General features: G+C 39.2%; 3 protein-coding genes across 11 annotated transcripts in view; all 3 read right to left on the bottom strand.

Moving 5' to 3' along the window:
• The window catches only part of LOC133531563 (zinc finger protein OZF-like), a 52,290-nt gene that overhangs the window by 18,472 nt on the left and 12,677 nt on the right, over nucleotides 1-21,141 (bottom strand). The window contains exon 5 of one of the 9 annotated variants that reach the window (XM_061869861.1): nucleotides 2,286-3,393. The exons of 3 other annotated variants lie outside the window; for them this stretch is intronic. In XM_061869861.1, the coding sequence (XP_061725845.1) occupies nucleotides 2,306-3,393 (1,088 nt within the window). In that variant the 3' untranslated portion in view covers nucleotides 2,286-2,305. Of the gene's footprint in view, nucleotides 1-2,285; nucleotides 3,394-4,535; nucleotides 5,868-6,042; nucleotides 7,607-8,032; nucleotides 9,170-10,218; nucleotides 11,727-12,939; nucleotides 16,365-21,141 lie in introns of those variants that run through there. 5 more of the 9 variants (XM_061869858.1, XM_061869864.1, XM_061869862.1 and 2 more) reach the window with 5 other exon arrangements.
• On the bottom strand, nucleotides 16,375-18,189 carry LOC133531565 (zinc finger protein 160-like). Its single transcript, XM_061869868.1, has one exon. The coding sequence runs from the start codon at nucleotides 18,178-18,180 to the stop codon at nucleotides 16,429-16,431; it is 1,752 nt and encodes a 583-aa protein (XP_061725852.1). The 5' UTR covers nucleotides 18,181-18,189; the 3' UTR covers nucleotides 16,375-16,428.
• On the bottom strand, nucleotides 18,419-20,531 carry LOC133531568 (zinc finger protein 26-like). The gene has a single exon (XM_061869872.1). It carries the CDS (start codon nucleotides 19,661-19,663, stop codon nucleotides 18,419-18,421), a length of 1,245 nt encoding a protein of 414 aa, XP_061725856.1. The 5' UTR covers nucleotides 19,664-20,531.

Here is a 21,141-nt window from a genome sequence, read left to right as displayed (position 1 = left end):
GCTTGATAGCAATCAATTTGGTTTTACCAGAGGTCGATCAACTACTGACGCCGGTGTGGTACTTCTAAAACACATCTTTGACGCTTGGGAAAAAGCTCAAGATGCTATTGGAATTTTCTGTGATCTGTCGAAGGCATTTGATTGCGTTGATCACGAAAATTTAAAGAGAAAATTAAGCCACTATGGGATAAAAGCTAGTGCCCTTGACCTTGTCTCATCGTACCTTTCGAATAGAACTCAGCGAGTAGTTATTAATGGAATTCAATCGGCTGGGTCCCCGGTAGCCCTCGGAGTGCCGCAAGGTTCAATTCTTGGTCCCTTCCTGTTTTTGGTATACATCAATGACCTACCAAAAGTTGTGCAAGAAAGACATGATATAGTGTTGTTTGCAGATGACACTTCCCTTATATTTAAAGTGAACAGAAAGGAAAATAGATTCGAGAGCATTAATGACGCGCTATCTACCGTATTAAACTGGTTTACGGCAAACAATTTGCTTTTGAACGCAAAGAAAACCAAATGCATCAAATTTACGCTACCTAACGTCAAGCAGGTAAATAACAGCAAGATTAAAATAAAAGGTGATACGCTGGAATTTGAAGATCGAACTGTTTTCCTGGGAGTCACTTTAGACTCAAAACTGCAATGGCATGCACATATAGCCACTTTAGCCGGCAAACTTAGTTCAGCAGCCTATGCAGTGAGGAGAATCGGACAGCTAACAAACGTAGAGACGGCCAGGCTGGTATACTTTAGTTACTTCCATAGTGTTATGTCGTATGGAATTCTGTTGTGGGGAAAAGCGGCAGACATTCAGACAATATTTGTACTGCAAAAGCGAGCTGTACGTTCCATCTATGGACTGGGCGCTCGAGTATCCCTAAGAGAGAAATTTAAAGATGCAAGCATTCTTACCGTTGCATCTCAATACATACTTGAGAATATTATGTATGTTCGGAAAAACATTAACGAATTCAAGCTTAACAGTGATATCCATAACTATAACACTAGAAACAAGCATAAACTTGCTGTGCCCGCCCACCGCCTCCGTAAGGTTAGTACGTCTTTCGTCGGGAACTGTACACGTTTTTATAACAAAGTTCCCACTGATATAGTGAATTTGCCTCTTAACAAATTTAAGTCACACGTTAAGAGCTCTTTGTTAAGTAAGGCGTATTATGCTGTGAATGATTTCATAGATGATAAGGATGCCTTTAAGCCAGTAGCTTGATCTTGATAGTATGATAAAAATGTCAGTAATAGTGTTTTCGTTTTCTTCCTGTGAAATAACCATACTAGCGTCCAGTAGAACTGACACAAGAGAACATCATGTTCTCGTTTGATTGTATTATTTTCGTTTTGGACACTTAGAGACCTTATACACCTCTAAGATTTTATTTTATTTTAAATTTTATTTTATTTTAAATTTCATTTTATTTTAATACCTATTTTAATGATTTGGACACTTAGAGACCTGTACATCTCTAAGTCAATTTAAATTTATAATTTAGTTTTATAGGTAGGCACTCCTTATGAATAATATGTAGTCGCGTTTATGTGGCGCTATGCCGTCTTTAATGTAACTTACAAGCACAAATGTTGTATCTCACATTTTTTTTTATTATATTTATATTAATACAACCCGGCAGCTTGAACATGTCATGCTCGCTTAAAAGTCTTTACTTACGGTGGCGTCGTTGATCGGGTCGCCACTTTCCCGAATGAAGGTTGAGGGAGGCGATGGCTGAGATACACGTCATACTCGTGAACGGGTGCTGTTTGTGGAGACCGGTCTGTTTAAGCTTACACGGGGTACAGGTTATGTTAAAGTATGTAACTTTACTTTTGAGTGACATTAACGTGAGACACTTCATTCGGTTCTTGTCTGTTTTAATTTTTTAGTCTTTTAATTATTTATATAAGAATTCAAGCCTTGGCGACCCTCTACATCTCTAAGGATAATTTAATATATATTTTTATATTTTATCTCTGACACGTAGAGACTTATACATCTCTAAAGAATTTTAGTATTTTATGGTTTTATTTTTTTATCATAGTATTTTTTTTGTGTAATTTGACATTTAGAGACAGTATACATCTCTAATAAAGTATTTATTATTTCATAGATTCGATATTTGTAATTGTTTTTTTTTTAATTTATTGTTTGTAAAAATGGACATGTAAAAGTGCCCCTGTGGCCTATTTGCTGAATAAATGTTTGATATTTGATATTTATACGATATCATAGTTCATAGGAACGACGAGGCGTTATTTAAAAGCAACATACGTAAAAAAAATGTAAAAGTTATACGTAGTTGGTGTAGTAATGAGACTCCTTCTCATGTTTCTCCAGCGTCTCCAAGTCCGTAAACCCTTTCTTGCACCAGCGGCACACGCGGCCGAAAATGCCTGTGTGCACTTTCATATGAGCCCGCAAGTTACTCGACCTACCAAACAGCCTATCGCAAATGCTACATGCGTAGTTTCTTTCCCCGAAATGCTTGCGTTTATGAAGCTTTATCATCCATTTTATAGCTGTCTTGTACTCACAAAGATCACATTCGTACCTAACATCGGAATGCATAGACTGGGCATGGAGTAACATTGCTCCTTTGGTAGTACAGATCTTTGGACAGTGCTCACATTTAATTCTATATTTCTCGACATTATGCACTTTTCCTAGATGTACTTTGACTTGGTAATCGTTGTCGAATTTCGCGCTGCATAAGTTACATTCGTGCGTTTTTGTATGACCGTGAATTCTTTCCTTGTGTCTGTCGAGTTTGTGTGAGGCGTCGAAGATTTTTTCGCAAATCTTACATTTGTGACCTAGATGGCAATTGTTTATATGTCTAGAGAGGCGTACTTTGTCAATGAAGCTAAGACCACACACTTGACAGATGGAATGATGCGCTATATGCTCCTTGTACATATGTGTGACCATGGATGGAAAGTTGTCGTATCGGTTTTCGCATAATACGCACTGCATTATGTCTTTGTTGAGAATGAATGGAAAAACGCAGACTCCAGCTGAATTGTCGTACAACTCTCCATGGATAGATATAATATGTGCTATAAGCTCCTCTACGCTGCTTAGAGGTTCGGAGCATTCTTTGCAAGCTAACTCCGACACATCTATTTTCACTGGTACATTTTTGGTTACAATTCTTTGCGGTATAAAAGTTTCCAGATCAACTGAAGTGTGTTTAGTCAATGTGTGTTCCCTTAAGGTGTCGCAGTCTTTCATAGATTTCGCACAATAGAAGCAGCTAAATCCCTTAGTGTTCCAGTGGAAGGGCAATACGTTTCCGTAGCGCAGCATGTAGAGAATGTTCTTCCGGACAGTACTGAGCCGTTCCAAATAAGTCTCGTAAGCCCTCCTTCGTTTGGTCCCTGGAAAGAGAGTAGTCCAGTTTACGGATTTGAACTCTGATCCAAGTTAAAATCACGCTATTTAAAGCGATCTATCAGAGCTTCTATACGAGCAGCCTGTGGTTCAACTGCACTTAAATGACGCTCAGTACCCTGAGGGATGAATATAATAACGGCTACGGCTTTTGCGCATTGTTGAAGTTGCTCCGCTTCTGTAGTGCTTCTAAAATGTTTGCAGAGGCAAGCACAGATCGGTTTCACGCTCTGGCGCGCAAAAGAACTGCCTCACTAGTTAGTTGATTGGGGAGCAGCTCTAATAGCATCCTAAAAATGTTTTATAGGAAACCTTGATTCTCCCATTCACAAACATATTCAAATTGATGATTATGGGTAAGTACGCAAAAAAAGTATAAGTATTTTAATTAATTTAATAGATTTTTTTATGATATAGGAGGCAAACGAGCCGACGGATCACCAACCTGGTGGTTATTATTTCAAATATTAACTATATGTTTTAAGTCACTATGTAACTAATGGATCCTAGCAAACTGAATAAAGAAATCATATAATTATTATTACGCTGCAGTCATAGAAGTGATAGAAGAAAGTAAGCTGATGCACAAGATTGATGGTGAGTCTCATTAGAAGTTATTTACTAATAAATCAGCTAGATGTCGTTAGGAAGAATTATTTAAGTACCAGAACCTCTATGATGATCATCCGAATCTTCAGATTGGTATTAAAATATAGAAATGTAGAGGGAAATAGGGAAGGGTCTTATGCCTGGGAACGAAGTTCGATGAGAGGAGATTTTGATTTGTTAGGAGTTGTATATATTACAACTGATACTCTTGTATGGAAGTAGCTCTACTAACGCCATCTGTTAGTTCTTGTGGCACGAAATTTGACAGTGACAGACGACCATTTAGGGCACTAATATATAGTATATAAACTTGTGCCGACTACTATATTCTGTTTTTTTGTTCCGTAGACTAAATAGACATTCCATGTGGTACTAAGAAATGTCATGTCTTACATATGAAACGTCATTTTAGTCTACGGAATAAAAAAACAGACCTTAAGTTACCCGTACAGCATAAATCAAACTTAAAAGTTTGAGTATAATTTGCATTTTTATACTTTTAAAATGAAAAATATATATATTTTTAAAAGCTACATTTATTAGATATATAGTTACAATACCATAGCAACAAAAATGTACATCCGAAAGCATGATTAAAATAATTATTGGACAACATACGTCCCGACTACCTCAGCGCCTTCCAAGTCATCATGTATAAACTCCTGTGTATGTGTATAAACTTCCACAACTTCCGTGTTGTGATCTTCTGTGATTAACTCTTCTGCGATGTGATCTTCCCTGAGTTCGTTGCTCTGATGCATGCTCTTCATGTGCATGGTGAGATTGGTGTGATATGCGAAGGCTTTGTTGCATATATTGCAGGTGTATGCTTTTTTGCCAGTATGCATAGCGGAGTGTGAATTTAAATTGCTTTTTTTAGAGAACTTCTTTCCACAGACTGAACAGATGAAAGCTTTCTCCCCGCTGTGCTTCAGCATGTGAAGCTTCACGTCGTAAGGGCCGAAGAACTTTTCGCCGCAAACTTCACACTCCACGTTTCTTTCTCTTAAATGAACTCTCCTCATATGCCGAGACATGATGCTTTCCTGTGGAAATACTTTCGGACAATATTGGCACTTTATCTTCAACTCTTCGACTCCGTGCACGTTGGCTAAATGCAGCTTTTTAAAATAAGGACTTTTAAACGTTTCCGGGCAATGAGGGCATTTTAGCAAATTGACCATATGGACGTTTTTCTCGTGGATAATCTTTTTAGACAGAGTTGTTAAGCTGACGTCACAATAGTCGCAGGTATACCCTCCGTCCCTGTGGTAGTATCTATGGTGCATCTTTAAATGATTCTCCCCTTGGAAGCTGGTGCCACACACATCACAAATGTACTCATGAGATAAGTGGTATTTGTTGGCGTGGCGTAGTAAGTATTCGAAAAAGACGAATTTCATATTGCAAGTTGGACAAGTGGGGTTGTCTTTGTCTAGTTGGAAGGGCAGCAGGCAGTTAGGGACGCTGACATCGTACTCGGCGTCATGACCGATTATGAGGTGGGAGATGAGCTGTTCTAGATCTGGGACTGGTTGGGGGCAGAGTTTGCATGAGATGCCGGTAACGTCTATTTTAATCGCCGCATCTTTGTTCCTGTTGTCTTTAGTTCTGTCGAAGACGGCTAGCTCCAGGTTGGCGAACTGGTGGACTTTAGCGGTATGCTCCCGCAAAATCTCCGGGTTCTTCATAGGCTCGGTGCAGTAGAAGCACCGGTACTTGCCCTTGTACCACAAGAAGGGCGTCACGTTCCCGTACTGGAGGACGTACTCTACGTTCCGCCGTTTGATCAATTGTTTACGTTTGATTTCCATTTTCTTATGTTTATCCTCCACTGAACTGATTTTTGCACCTGCAAAGAAACGGTCGTATTTAGCGTCTCATGATTTTGTCCCACTGCCCTCCGATCCTCATTTGTTTTATGATAGAAATCTCTTACTCGAAACTTTTCGCCGCGCAAGCTTATCGTGGTAGGTTTAGCTGCGTTCATAGGAATGAATTTAGTGATGAAAAGGAAGAAAACTAAATGGTACTGAATATATTTATTTAGCGACAGCCTTCTTAAAGTAAGTGGGTAATTAAAGGCTATAATCACATGATATTCAAGAATATTAAAAAAAAATGTATGATCAAAACATTAACATACGAAGACGCTTTAAAGTTAATTAGCCTTAGCGCAATTGCTACATTTACTGATTCGAAAATGTACAGTGAGCTGCGAAATTGCATGTAGCAATTATAAATGAGTTCATTGATAAAGTGGCCATGCACATTACGGCTGATGGTACCTACATGTAACACATGAGAGTTTTTTAGATATACTTTTAATTCGTTATAAAGTGATATAGCATCAACATCAATGTGTGCAATTATAAAAATCTTCAATACTAAGAACCAGGTTGTCTATAATGTTACAAAGGCATTAGTTTTAATTTCATGAAGTAATTGACTTCTTTCATAACTTAACAGTAGGTACGTTTATAATAATTGATTTTAGTAAGCCACTCTTAATCATTTCACAAAAACATGTATAGTTTTGGTTTTATTTCTAAACGAATGATTAAACTTTCACACGACCGCCGACGTGTCTCTTCAAATGAGCCTTCAACGTACTCTTCCTCAGATACGCTTTACCACACACGTCACACGTGTACATCTGTCCCCCGGTGTGTTTCACCATGTGCGCGTCCAAGTGCGCCTTGTTGAAGAACTTGTAACTACAGATCTCGCATTCTACGTTCCTTTCTTTGTAATGTACCCGACGAACGTGGGCGAGCATTATGCCTTTCTGCGGAAACAGTTTTTGGCAATGAGGGCACTCGCTGCGGCATTTCTCTACGCCATGAACAGTAGCCAAATGGAGGTTCTTATAATATTTACTCTTAGAAATCTCCGGACAGTAAGGACACTTCAAATGGTCGATCAAATGATAGTTCTTTTTGTGGTTGTACCGTCTCGCGGCTGTAGTGCAGACAACACCACAGATATCACAAGGATAACCACCTTCCTTGTGGTAGTCATTGAAATGTGTCGCTAGGGCATTTTTGCGGTGGAAAGACTTTCCGCATACGTTGCATGTGAAGTCGTGATTGAGGTGATGCTTGTTCGCGTGTCGGAGGAGGTATTCGAAGTAGTTGAACTGAATATTACAGATAGGACAAGTAACTTTTTCGTTACCGAGCTCAAATGAGAAAAGGCAGTCATTTATCGAAGTGTCGTAATCTGCTTCGTGAACTTGGATTAGGTGGTCAATAAGACCTTGTAAGTCAGAGATAGGTTGTATGCAAAGTTTGCAAGAGATGTCTTTAACATCCAGCTTGACGGGGACCTCGCTGTCCCACGTAGTTGATATCCTCATGCTTAGGATTTGGTCGAGATCGAGGAATTGATGCATAGCTTCTATGTGGTCTCTTAGTTCGTCGGGATCTTTGGCAGGCTGCTTGCAATAGAAGCAGAGATAGGTGGAGCGCGCCCACATGAAGGGCATCACGTTCCCGTACTCTAGAATGAGGTGGACGTTTCTCCGAATCAAAGAGAGTTTGTAGCGCCGCAGCGCGGTTTTCTGGTGCTTCTTGTCCTTTGGTTTGCCATCTGTAAAGAAAGCGCAGCGTTTATTGTCGCCCTCCTCTTCTTAATCCAGGACAGGGGAACTTCAGTTGTTTTTAGTTTAGCTCAATGCAATTAAACTTTTTACGCGAAAGATGGAGTCGAAGTCGGATTTATGACAATATTATAGGTACTATTTTCATGAACTGGCTAATTTTACTTCGTTAATTTTATTTTGCGAAAAATGTTCCATTTTGCTCCGTAAAGCAATGTTGTTTTCCTTTTATTTATAAACCTAATTTCGTTATAGCAACGGGTAACATAAGTCTACGTGAATGATTAGCTTTTCAAGCGTATTGGAGTATTTTAAGGCTACGACGCTGTAGTCAGACTCGCATAATAAGTGTTATATAATATGAAGTATAACTAAATTAGTATCGTTTGTGCCGATAGTGGAAATTAAACAATATGAAAATGTTAAGATTTTATAATTGTAAGATACGTAAAAGACTTTAAAAACACACTACTGTCCTGTACTGTGTGTGTGTGTGTACTGTGTCCACGTTACTGTCTCCGTTTCAACTTCATCTTTTTCATCTGATTTGGAGTGGTACAATTTAATATGCTTCGCAAGATATGAATTCCTCATAAAAGTTTTCCCACAAATATCACAATTGAAGTCCTTGCGTCCCGTGTGCGCCATGAGGTGCACTTTCATCTGGTAGCTCTCGAAGAACATGTCCCCACACACCGGGCAAACGTGCTCTTTCACTTTCTGGTGAACACGCTTTAGATGCCGCACCATTATATTGTCCTGAGGAAATACTTTCGGACAATGTGGACATTTAATTCTTCTCTCTTCAACTCCATGCACTTCAGACAAATGCACGTTTTTTAAATAGAAACTCTTTAAAGTTTCGTCACAAATCGAGCACTTGTACACTTTGGCTTGATGGGCAGTCTGCTCGTGGAGAGCTTTCTTCGGATTAGAGGAGAATACTAAACCACAGTATTCGCATTCGTAACCACCTTCCTTATGGAAATCTTTTAAATGCGCAGAATAATATCGTTCGGAATAGAAACTTTTCCCGCAAATCTCGCAAATGAAACCGTGTTCTAGATGCTCTCTGTTCGCGTGTCGTAGGAGATACTCGAATAGATCAAATTCCAAGTTGCAAGTGCCGCAGGTGGGCGTGCCTGTCAGTCGGAAAGGGAGGAAGCAATTCGGTATTTCGAGATCGTATTCAACGTCGTGATTATCAATTAGATGTTGTATGAGCTCGTCAAGATCTTGCACGTTGGATGAGCATAGCTTGCAATGTAAATCTGTGATTTCAACTTTGATCGCCGCTTCTGCGTTGCCCCGCAGCTGAGTGTACTTTTTAACGGCTACGGGTAAGTTAACGCAGTCGTGAGTTTCGTAGTGGCAGAGTATTTCGATCGGGTTTTTTTGCGTGTCCATGCAGAAGAAGCACTTGTATTTTCCGCGATGCCAAATAAAAGGTATAATGTTGCTGTACAAGAGGACGGACTCGATATTCCTCCGTTTTGTTTCGAGCGTCCATTGAGCTTCTGGTTTAGTATCGGCGCGCGACAGGTATTTCGAACCTGCAACCAAACGAGAGCTTTGCTTAGAATTCTCCATCTAGGATGGTAAAACGTTGCCGTCGACAGCAGGCCTGGCGACGGACTATCTTTGCAGGCTATTGGGAAGACATGGAGCGAACTTAAGCACGAAGCTCAAGACAAATCCAGATGGCGGCGCACTGTGTGTGTCCCCATCTAGGGGACATAGGACATTAAGTCATCTTGGATTGCTTCAAACCGAGAGGCACTTTTTGCTTAAAAGCGAGAGGACTGAAGAAGGAGGGTTATATTATTTAACTCGTGCATTTTCTGCACTATGTATATGGTAAGCTTAGGTCCAAGATCACAATGCGAAGTGCAAGGTGACGATAACTCCATCGGATCACCTTCACAGTAATCGAAATACAGATTTCTTAACGGCAGATATGCCACTCATCATCATGGAAAATAATGTATCATTTCTCGTTTTGTTTATATACAATGTTGTATAATGTACAGGAAAAAGGCAATATCAATTAAAATATTATACATACATGTCGTCATTTACGTTCAATCGTCATCTCCGAGTCTTTTGAGTCTAAATTTGAAAAACTCAGCTCGTTTTTACGAGACTGCTTGAAAAACTTCGTCCAGAGTAGTCGTTTCTTGAGCCTTTTATAGCTCAACGCAAAAGGACTCGAGCCTCCGACTAATAATGTTGGAGTTTTTATCTAAATTGAAATTTGCAAAACAGACAATATTGTATGATTTGTGCGCCCTACTGACGAGTTTCACGTGAACGCATGCGTTATGAATTTTTGTAAAAAAAATAGGACTTCTTTGAAAAATTAAAGTTCTACAAAAGACTCGGGTCTCTAACGAGTTGAAAAGAAATAAAGTTTCGTCTTAATTATCAGTCATTATTAATCAGGCAGAGGAACTGCGTAGTCTTAAGCAGAGGACTCAAGGACTCGATTCTTAGCCAACTATTAACACTAAAAAAGGGACCAAGTTTTAAAACCTAGTCTGTATCTGAGAAATTTGTAGTGTTAGGTGAGTGTGGTAGGAACTTAGTCAATAAAACGATAAAGTAAAACAATAGTACGTATATTTATAAACCGTACTAGCAGTTTCAGATCCTTAAGACTAAGATAATCAACTTAAAAGGCTAATAGTATTATAGAAATGAAACAACACAAAGAAATTATAATTGAAAAGGCGTAAAAGACTTTACAAACACACTATTGTCCTGTACCGTGTGTGTACTGAGTCCACGTTACTGACTACGTTTCAACTTCATCTTTTTTATCTGATTTGGAGTGGTACAATGTAATATACTTCGTGAGGTAATAATTGCTCATGAAAGTTTCCCATAAAAAATCACAATTGAAGTCCTTATGTTAGTTGCGTCCCCTGTGCGCCATGATATTTAACCTGGTAACTTTTGAAGACCCTCTCCCCACACATCGGGCAAACGTGCTGCAGGAGACGGAACTACCAATCTTTATGCTGCGCGCGTGTTGGCTGCCTGGCCGGTACGGGTGCCGCTGCCAGCGCGCGTCTTTTGTTTATGTCATAGTTTTTTTCTGTCACTAAGCGACTTTATTTTTGCACATCTGTTGTAAATTTTATGTATATGTGTAAATATTCTCCGTTTTTGTAGGGCGATTGTCTATATGGATTGTATTATATACTGTACGGCCAAAGTTCACGTGTTTTTCATTGTCCGTCGGCGGCCCGACAGCGTACACGTGCTGTCTTACTTTCTGATGAATACATTTTACATGTCGCACCATTAGATTGGCCTGAGGAAACACTTTTGGACAGTGTGGGCATTTAATTCTATTCTCTTCGACCCTGTGCACTTCAGACAAATGCACGTTTTTCAAATACGAGCTCTTTAAAGTTTCGTCACAAATCGAGCACTTGTACACTTTGGCTTGATGGGCAGTCCGCTCGTGGAGAGTTTTCTTCGGATTAGAGGGTAATATCAAATCACAGTATTTACATTCATAACCGCCTTCTTTGTGGAAATCTCTCAAATGCCAAGAATAAAATCGTTCGGTAATGAAACATTTCCCGCAAATCTCGCAAATGAAACCGATTTTCAGATGATTGTTCGCGTGTATTACGAGATACGTGATTAGATCAAATTGCATATGGCAAGTGCCGCAGCTAGGCGTGCCTGCCAATCTGAACGGGAGGAAACAATTCGGTATCTCGAGATCGTAATCGACGTCGTGATTGTCAATGAGATGTTGGATGAGCTCGTCGAGGTCTTCCTTTTTGTATGAGCATAGCTTGCAATATAAATTCGTGATTTCAACTTTGATCGCCGCGTCTGCGTTGCCTTGCAGCTGAGTGTACTTTTTAACGGCTGCGGTTAAGTTGATGCGGTCGTGAGTTTCGTAGTGGCAGCGTAATTCGCTGGAGTTTTTTTGCGTGTCCGTGCAGTAAAAGCACTTGTATTTTCCGCGAAACCAAATAAAGGGGATAAGGTTGCTGTATAAGAGGACCGACTCAATATTCCTCTGTTTTGTTTCAAGTGTCCATCGACCTTTTGGTTTGGTATCGTGGGCTCGCGACAGGTATTTCGTATCTGCAAACAAACGAGAGCTTTACTTAGTAGTTTCCATCTTGGATGATCCAGCAGCTTGCTTCAAATCCACACTCTTTACCCGACTGCCGAAGAAAGGTAATGTAGCTTGAATATTTCGACTGTTTTTGACCGGTGCGGTATATGGTTGGTTAGGTCCAGGACCAAGATCAAGGTCCAAAATAAAGAGTAAGGTCGATACCCTCATCTAACCACTTTTACAGTAATCAAACGATATTCGACACCGATGTCTTAACAGCATAGCCGCCGCTCATGAGCATGGAAATTAATTTACTTTAGTCGTCTCGAAAATGCCAGCATTCCAGGGTATAATGTATAGAAAGGGAAGAACAATTAAAACATTATGCATGCATGCCGTTATTTATGTCTAATCGTCATCTCGGAAAAACTCGGCCCAACCAGGTCCTCCTACCATTACATCTGGACAGCTCTCAACGTCCTCAAATTCAGGAGGGAGGTTCAAAGAGAGACCAATTAAAGCCCCCTATTCAAAACTTGGCAACCTCTTACAAACCTCGGTAATTTTTTTCTCTTTATAACAAACAGAAATATCAAAATGATAGATGAGGAGAAACCGAGGCCACCCGTTGTCTATTCTCAGCACAAACTTTAATACTCAAGCCGTAGCCATTTTGGTTATGGCCAAGTTCTGTATGTGTGCGTATAATTATGCTATATATCGATAATCTCTACACAGCGGAACGGAATACCTTCACTAAAAATTAACATCATAGAAATGTTAATGGATAATTAATACTTTATGATATCAACTCAATTATTGTGTAAAACATTTTAGTTGATTTTGGTCGGTGTACTATGATTTCCGCCGTTGATTATTGTAATATCGAACTCACAAAAACCTACTGGTTGAGAAGAATATATAAAGTTGTGTTATTATGGTTATCTGTTCATTTTAGGGAGTCCTGAGAGATCCTTTCAAATAACATTAAAAAAATTAAAAATGCCGATAGTTTATCGATATGACTTTATCAACATGGCCAAAACGTCAGGTTCAGAAAAAATTGCCTGTGTGTGTGAGGCTACGGTGACAGCTGGCTTAGACTCCATCTTTAGGAATATTACATCTATGGGAGAAACGATGATCAACGGTTTGCTACATTTGACAGACGTCATGAATAACGCCATAAATCAGTCTGAGAAATTCAAGTGGTAGGTAATCAATAAAACAAGGCCGTTAAACTTTAGTACGTATATTTATAAGCCGTACTAGCAGTGACAGATCCTTAAACCTAAGTATAATCACTTAGAAGGCTATTATAGTATAATGCTCCTTAAATACAATCATAAGGAATTACATAACTACAGCTATTTAAAATATCATTCGCACAACTCAAGTTACACAGTTAACTGTATTTAAAAAAACTATAATAAATAAACGTACAAAAAATACGTTACTTTAAGATCAGATCATATTTTAAAGATATAAAAATAAATAAATGGCTCCAGACTATATATAGTAATTTTGATTCTATCAAATTCTTTTTTTTTTTTTATAAAGAATAGTGAGTATTACTGCAATGTTCTGCCACCAGAGTGCAGCACTAGTAAACCTATCGTAAACCCAGTAACCAGTAGTAACTTATAAATACTGTGTCTTGATAATAAAATATAACATTGATGCATCAAGGCGGTTTGTTTACAAAGGGCCTACCGGGAAACGCGAAAATCGAAATTTAGTTATCTGCCTCTTTATCGCTCGAATATACAAGATTGAGAAATTTCGATTTTCTTATTATTGTTTCATAGACCCTCACGATTGTGATGGATTGTGGTAGTGGCGCCCCCTACGCAGTTTCGCGTAATATAACTCGCGCTATTCGGATCAACCGAACTCATTTTTAACGACAGCTGGTTTTAATTTTTTGATTGTTAAGAATCTAGAAGTAATAGTTAAACGATAACGTTGTACCATTTCAAAATGAATCAAGCGTTCTTGACACAAAATTGGCAAAACATGGTCAGTCATTACTGTCTTTAGTATAAAATATCTGGGAGACCGAGCAACATTATTATATACCTACATTATTAATTTATCATTCCATGATTTATACATTTGTAACACTTGAGCAGTCAACACAAGTACCTTTTTTCTGGACTAAATCCGGTGTTCAAAAGAGTAAGAGCGTGTTCATATAATATCCGATCCTATATCGGATACGACTACAAAGAAGCAAAATGTAAGAAGTGCCTTTTTATATTTATTAACTCATTTTATAAATGTTAACTGTTCAAAAGTATGCATTAGTGCAAAAATTAAAGGATACGATGCCACAGGGCAGTCTCTAGCAGCTCTTTTTCAAAGTGTCATCTGACATCCGATATCGGATCGGACAAAGTGAGAACGCTCTAAGGCAGTGGTTCCTAACGTTTTCAGTACTGTCACCCCTTTGACTAACTAAGGAACTTGATTTTACCCCTCGTCCATAATTAATATTCTTTCTTTATATTTTTTCTTTGATTAGGTTATTACCCCCGTAAAATACCAGTTTTACCCCCATGAGGGGTTATTACCCCCAGGTTAGGAACCGCCGTTCTAAGGGTTTGTCCATTTCGACTACTGGTTTTATATCAGTGGAGCAAATAAGTAAATGTTAAAACGAATATCTTTTGTATCACTACTTTTACGGTAGTAATACTCAAACGGAAGACATAATCACCTTATAAGTAAGTCATTTACAAATTAAAAAAAATTGTACTTGCAATATCAACTAAAACCTAATTTATTTTTAATGAATAAGTCAGTTCTTACGCGCCTAATGAGATCGAACTAAACTTGAACATGGCCGTATTTTTTGTGCATGTCCATGTGGGAGCTGAGATTGCTTCGTCTGAGAAACGCCTTACCACAAACTTCGCAGCTGAACTTTCTCTCTCCCTCATGCTTTACCATGTGCATGCGAAGGAGATAGTTATCGAAGAACTTTTCGTTACAAACGGAACAAGGCACGTTTTTCTCTTTCAAATGCGTTCTACGGATGTGATCCTTCATAAAGGAGTTCCTTGTGAACATTTTACCGCAGTAGGAGCACTTGTGACCGATGTCGTGGGTCGTTATTAAGTGCTTCTGCTTGTGGTACTGAGATTGGAATTGTTCGGGGCATTTAGGGCACTTGTAGTCTTTCGCGTTGTGGGTTTTAGCTTTATGTCGCGCGAGACACCATTGGTTTTTAAATTTTAGCCCGCAGACGTCGCATTCGCATGAACCTGTATGAGCGTAAGTGATGTGAACTTTGAGATTGGTGACATTTTTAAAACTACGCCCGCAGAAATCGCAGATTCTGTTATTGTTGCTGTGTTCGGAGTTGATATGTCTTAGAAGGGTGCTGAAATATCTAAAAGTTTTATCGGAACACAGGGGACATGGCATATTGTCTTTTATTATACGGAAAGGTTCAAAGCAACGTTTTAAAGACTTGTCGTAATTAGCCTTATGGTCATCTATGAGATGGTCTATTAATATATCTAAGTCATCGATGGGCTGACAGCATATTTTGCAAGCTAAATTGGCGACATCCACTTTAACATTTATCCTTTCACCTTTGCATTTCTTCATGCACTTTGATTTGACGTCGCAAATCGGGTGCTCCCTTAGAGTATGTTCTTTAAGTTCTTCAAATTCGACAAACTTTTTAGAACAGTAAAAACACGAATACTTTGAAAAGAATTTAAAAGGTATAGCGGTAGACATGTTGAGTACGCATTGGATATTTTCCCTAATTTGTAATATGTTCTGTTTCTTTCTGGGCTCGACGTACGACTCTTCAAAAGCGTTACTAGGTAGAGGGGCATCGATTTGGGAAAGTAATCTGACTTCGCATTTATTTAGATGCTGTTTAAGACCCTGCTTAGAATGAAGTTCCTTCGCACAATAAACACACTTTAAACTGCCATCGTCTGGATGATCTAGTTGTATGTGTTTTTGTAGTAAGCTATGCGATGCGAACGTTAACGAACAGTCTTTGCATTTCCTGAAATGGAATGTGTTTTGGTGTTTCCGCAGCATGCCTTTCGTTTTGAAATTGCTGGTGCATTGGTCACACGAGTACCCTCCCTGGCGATGGTTATCTCTCGAATGCAGAGCGAGATCTCTTTTCTTATTGAAAGTAAGTCCACAGTCATCGCATATGAAGCAATTCTGTGGATGGACGCTGTTCACATGTTTTACCAAATATCCAAAGTAATTGAACTGCTCATCACACAGTAAACACCGAAAATCTGAAAGTCTGTATAACTGGAACGGGATTTGTACGCTAGTGTCGTATCTCAGATCATGTTTCGAGTTCAAATGTTCGACGACTTCGTCAAAACTATTAAAGGGTTCGCAGCAGATCTCGCAAACGATATCAGAGACGTCGATTTTTATCTCTATATGGTTCCCTTTAATAATTTTAAGGGAATAATCGTTCGTAGAGCAGAGCCCGTGTGACTTTGTGTGCTTTCTGAACTCCGGATACTCTGTATAGTTTTTCCCGCAGTAGAAACATAGGTACGTGCCTCGCCATTTGAAAGGCATCACGGAGGTGTTATTAAATAATATTTGTAAATTTTTCCTCCGCCGCTGAGAGGTACAGCTGTCGTACGGGCGGTGCGGATATTCATCTGAAAAGAAACGATTCTTGCTGTCAATTCACTCTTACAACTCCTTAATTAACGTCGCTTAATATCAGGTAAGTGCTTGAGTAGCGTTTTTAACATGGGAGGCCATGTGACCGCGGAGGTTTTTCTTCCATAGAAACTTCTTACCGCATACATCGCAGTGAAAGTTTCTCTCCCCTATATGTTTCACCATATGGTTTTTAAGGAGCGCAGCATCGAAGAATCTGTCGTTGCAGAGCAAGCACTGCACGTTTTTCTCTTTGAGATGCGTACGTCTGATATGGTTGTCCATGAAGGAGTTTCTGGTGAATAATTTTCCGCAGTAAGAGCACTTGTGGCCGGAGCCGTGTATCGTAATTAGATGCCTTTGCATCGCGTATTGCGACACGAATTTCTCCGGGCACTCAGGACAGTCGACTGTCTTGTCGCCATGGACCCTGCCCATGTGCGAACGCAGATCTACCGTTCTTGTAAACTCTAGTTTGCAAGCGTCGCAATTGTAAATCTTGCCTACCTTGTGACGTCGCGCTACGTGCGCTCGTAAATTTGGTTTAGTCCTAAAGGACTTTCCGCAGTACATGCATATATTTTTATTATCCGTGTGGGCCATACTAACGTGCCTTAGCAGAGTGCTAAAGTACCTAAACACTTCCCCGCAAAAAGGGCACGCGAAGTTGTCCTTTATTAGTCTGAACGGTTGAATATTCATTTCTATAGATTTGTCAAAACGCGCCTTATGTTCCGAGGTTAGGTGATCTATTAAACGGTCCAAATCGTTCATAGGTTCAAAGCACATTTTACAAGATAACGACGATATGTCTATTTTAATTGAAATGTCCTCTCTATTTCGTAATTTCATGGATTTAAACTTAGAATCGCAATGGGGATGCTCGATCATAGTATGTTCTTTGAGTTCGTCGCATTCTATGAAATGTCTGGAGCAATAGAAACATCTGAATTTATTCATGAAATGTTTGAACGGTATTGCCGTGGACATGTTGAGAATACAAGCGATATTATTCCTAACCTGTTTAACACTGGGCCTCCTTTCTGTATCGTCAATTGACACGATTTCGTCGATGATATGTTGCGATTTGGAATCGTCTTTCGCGGAAGTGCAGCCGGCCGCATGTCGCAAGAAACCCTGTTTTGTATTCATAGTTTTCAAACAAAATCCGCATTGCAATAAGCTATCACCCACATGTTCTGTTTTCATATGTTTTAGGCGCTTATCGGACGAAGAGAAGCTTTTAAAACATATATTACAAGCCGACGAGTGTGTCTTAAATTTGTGATTACTAAGCGCCCAGTTGGTGGGGAAAGAAATAGCGCACTTGTTGCAAGTGTAACCTCCCTTTTTATGGTAAGATCTGAAGTGAGCAGTCAAGTCCCGTTGTTTATTAAATTTCTGATGGCAGACATTACACGAGAGGACTTTTAGAGGATGGCTATTGTTAACGTGAACGATGAGCTTACTAAAATGATTGAAGCTTTCCTCGCAAAGTAAACATTTGAGATCGTCCAGGCGGTATTTGATAATGAGGAGATCAGCGTGTTTGTCATAGGGCAAGTTGTGGTTGTGTATCAAATGGGAGATTATTTCATCGAAATTTGGAGGAGATTCGTTGCATAATTGACATGTGATGTCGGACACATCAACTTTGATCTCGACATCTGTGCCTGAGACGCGTGTGAGCGCGCGGTCGCGTAAAGTGCACGGTCCGTGTGCTGTCGTGTGCTTCCTAAGCGCATCATAATCGGGAACGTCCTCGCCACAGTAAAAACAGAGATATTTTTGCCGCCATTTGAACGGTATCATCGAAGTGTTGTTGAATATTATTTGTAGATTTCTCCTCTTCCGATAATTGGTGCTTTTCACGTTTTTCAGCCCAATTTCATCTGAAAAGAAATTTACTTTTCTGTAATCTTCAGTTCATATTCACAATTAGGCCAATTTTGAGCATATTTTGTCTAACCTTCCTTCTTTCGTAACATTTAAATATATAATAATTTGGCACACAGATATAACAATGAAAGTAAATATAATTGACGGAAAACTAAGCGCTCCGTTTATGCGAAGACATATGGCCTCTTAAATTTTTCTTCCAAAGAAAAGTTTTTCCACAAATATCACAATGATAGTTCCTCTCCCCGATATGTTTCACCATATGTATATTCAATCTCGTCTTATCGAAGAACTTCTCCTTACATACTGAGCATTCCACATTCTTCTCCTTCAAATGGAGTTTCCTGATATGGTCTTTCATGTAGGAGTTCCTAGCGAACATTCTGTCACAGAAAGAACATTTGTGTCCCGAACCATGTGCGTCTATAAGGTGTTTCTGCCTGAGATACTGAGTGGCGAATCTCTCACTGCATTTGGAGCATTTGAAAGCTTTAGCCCCGTGAGCGTTTGCTCTATGAGTCGTAAGTTTAGGCGGGTTAGGAAACACTAAATCGCAGTCGGGGCATTTACACGAGTTCGGTCTGTGATACCTCGCTAGATGACCTCTATAGGATGGCGTACTCCTAAACGCTTGGCCGCAGTAAACGCATATCACGTTATTATTAGAATGGCTTTCGTTCATGTGTTCTAAGAGTTTAACAAAGTACCTAAAAGCAACGTTTGGGCAAAGTGGACAAGCCATGTTATCCTTAGCTATTTTAAACGGTTGGACTATGTCCATCATTAATTTATCGTGTTTCGTATGGTGATTTGATACTAAATGGTCGGATAGAGCGTCTAGGTCGCTAATTGACATGCAACATAACTTGCAAGCAAGGGAGCTTATATCTACTTTGACTATAGCATCTTTCCCTTTAACGGATTTCATAGCTATACCCTCTGGGTCGCAGTAAGTATGTTTAGTAAGAGTGTGAGTTTTGACTGGTTCAAATTCTGGATGGTTTTTTGAGCAATAGAAACAACGAAACCTATTCATGTAGTATTTGAAAGGTGTAGCTGTGGACATGTTTAAGACACAGGCAATGTTCTGTCGTCTAAGCTTGGCTATCCTTTTCTTTTCTACTGCGTCGGGATCAAATGTTTTCACTTTACTTTCAATGACATCTGGTTCTTCTTTAATGTCGATTTGCTCGTCGTATTTATTATAATCGTATGTATGAACTAGTTGCTTATGTAACTTCAAGCCTTTTTTCTTACTAAACATTTCAGAGCACAATTCACATTGCAAATTGTTTGAATGCGAAGTAACATGAGCATTAAGGATTTCCATTTCAGTAAAATGTTCCTTACAAAGTGGACAGCTAAGATCTATTAATTTGAATTGTTCTATATGCATTTCAACTTGTCTATTGTATTTCAAGTCATGCTTTGTTACTAGATGATTTACAAGGTTGTCTAAATTTTGTAAGTTTTCATCGCAAAGTTCACAACTTGTATCCGATACGTCGATTTTAAGCTCGACTTTTGATCGAACTTTGGCTAAAAATTCTTTAATGTCGGCTTTATCGTGCGATTTAGTATGTTTAACAAGTTCATCACACAGAAGCCCTTTAGAACTACAATAGCAACACGTAATGGTGTTCCATTTCCATCGGAACGGTATGACGCTCGTGTTGCTAAAAAGTGTTTCCAGATTTTGCCGCCTCGCCGTTTCGCAGGCCTTTTTGTGCGTTTCATCTGAAAACAAATTGTTCCTCTGTATGTTCGGATTAACGTATCACAAATTTCTAACCTACGTTTGGCTGTATTATGCTATCATTAATTTCTACGGGTTATAGGAGTGTTTGAGAATGTAATTGTTACGTGTGTGCATCAATCCCGTATTTGGATGAATTTTTTCAGGCTCAGTGTCGAAGATGGCGTCGCATGTCTTCAGGTTGTGAATCAGCGCGCGGTTTTCTTCAGTCTTCACTTTATCAAATTTCCCTGAATTCATTGTTACACAAATTACATGTGTAAGTGTAACTTTTATCTGCATGCAGCGGGCAATATGTGTGAGTGTGTGTGAGGACTTGAGTGAATGGAAAGCATCACCACATTGCAACAGGTAGAGCTCTCAACATGCGCGTTGTCCTAGTCTATTACAGTAAATACTCTTGTTCAAAATAAACGTTAACGTTTTTAAATTTCATTCAGTCATGTTTTGAATTCATAAATTTAACAAAGTAATTTTTACGAAATTTCATGATTTCCGCAATCAACGTTTAATACTATAAGTTTATAATTTTTGCTTGTTTATTATGTGACGCCATATGCACCCGCAAGTTCTTCTTCCAATAAAAACTCTTACCACAAACATCGCAATGGAAATCTCTTTCTCCAATATGTTTCACCATATGAATCTTCAGCAATATATTGTCGAAAAACTTATGATTACAGACAGTACATTGTACATTTTTCTCCTCCATGTGAGTCCGGCGTATGTGGTTTCTCATGAAGGAGTTTTTAACAAACATTTTACCGCAAAACGTGCATTTATGGCCAATATCGTGAGCTTGAATTAGGTGTTTTTGTCTCTCGTATTCGGATGGGAACTTTTCGGGGCATTTTTGACAGGGAACCTCTCGGACTCCGTGAGTTTTTGCTCTGTGGCTCTTTAGTTTTAAAGCTGAGTTTAATTCTATATTGCAGTCAGAACATTTGAAGATTTTGGGGCCGTGTATTCTAGCTATATGCATGGTTAGAATCGCTTCGCTAGCGAATACCGCTCCACAGTTCGAACAAAGATGCGTTTTGGCTGAATGTTCTTGATTCATATGCTTCAGAAGAATGTTGAAATAAGAGAATGATTGAGGACAGAGAGGGCACCCCATA

This window comes from Cydia pomonella, chromosome 25, assembly GCF_033807575.1.
Source record: "Cydia pomonella isolate Wapato2018A chromosome 25, ilCydPomo1, whole genome shotgun sequence".
Lineage (NCBI taxonomy): Eukaryota > Metazoa > Arthropoda > Insecta > Lepidoptera > Tortricidae > Cydia > Cydia pomonella.
This window is presented reverse-complemented; position numbering and strand designations above follow the sequence as displayed.

Bases quoted from the DNA above. Each gene is read 5' to 3' on its own strand.
- LOC133531565 (XM_061869868.1), bottom strand. From the start codon at position 18,180: ATGATACCGTTCAAATGGCGGCAAAAATATCTCTGTTTTTACTGTGGC.
- LOC133531568 (XM_061869872.1), bottom strand. From the start codon at position 19,663: ATGCATATAGAACAATTCAAATTAATAGATCTTAGCTGTCCACTTTGT.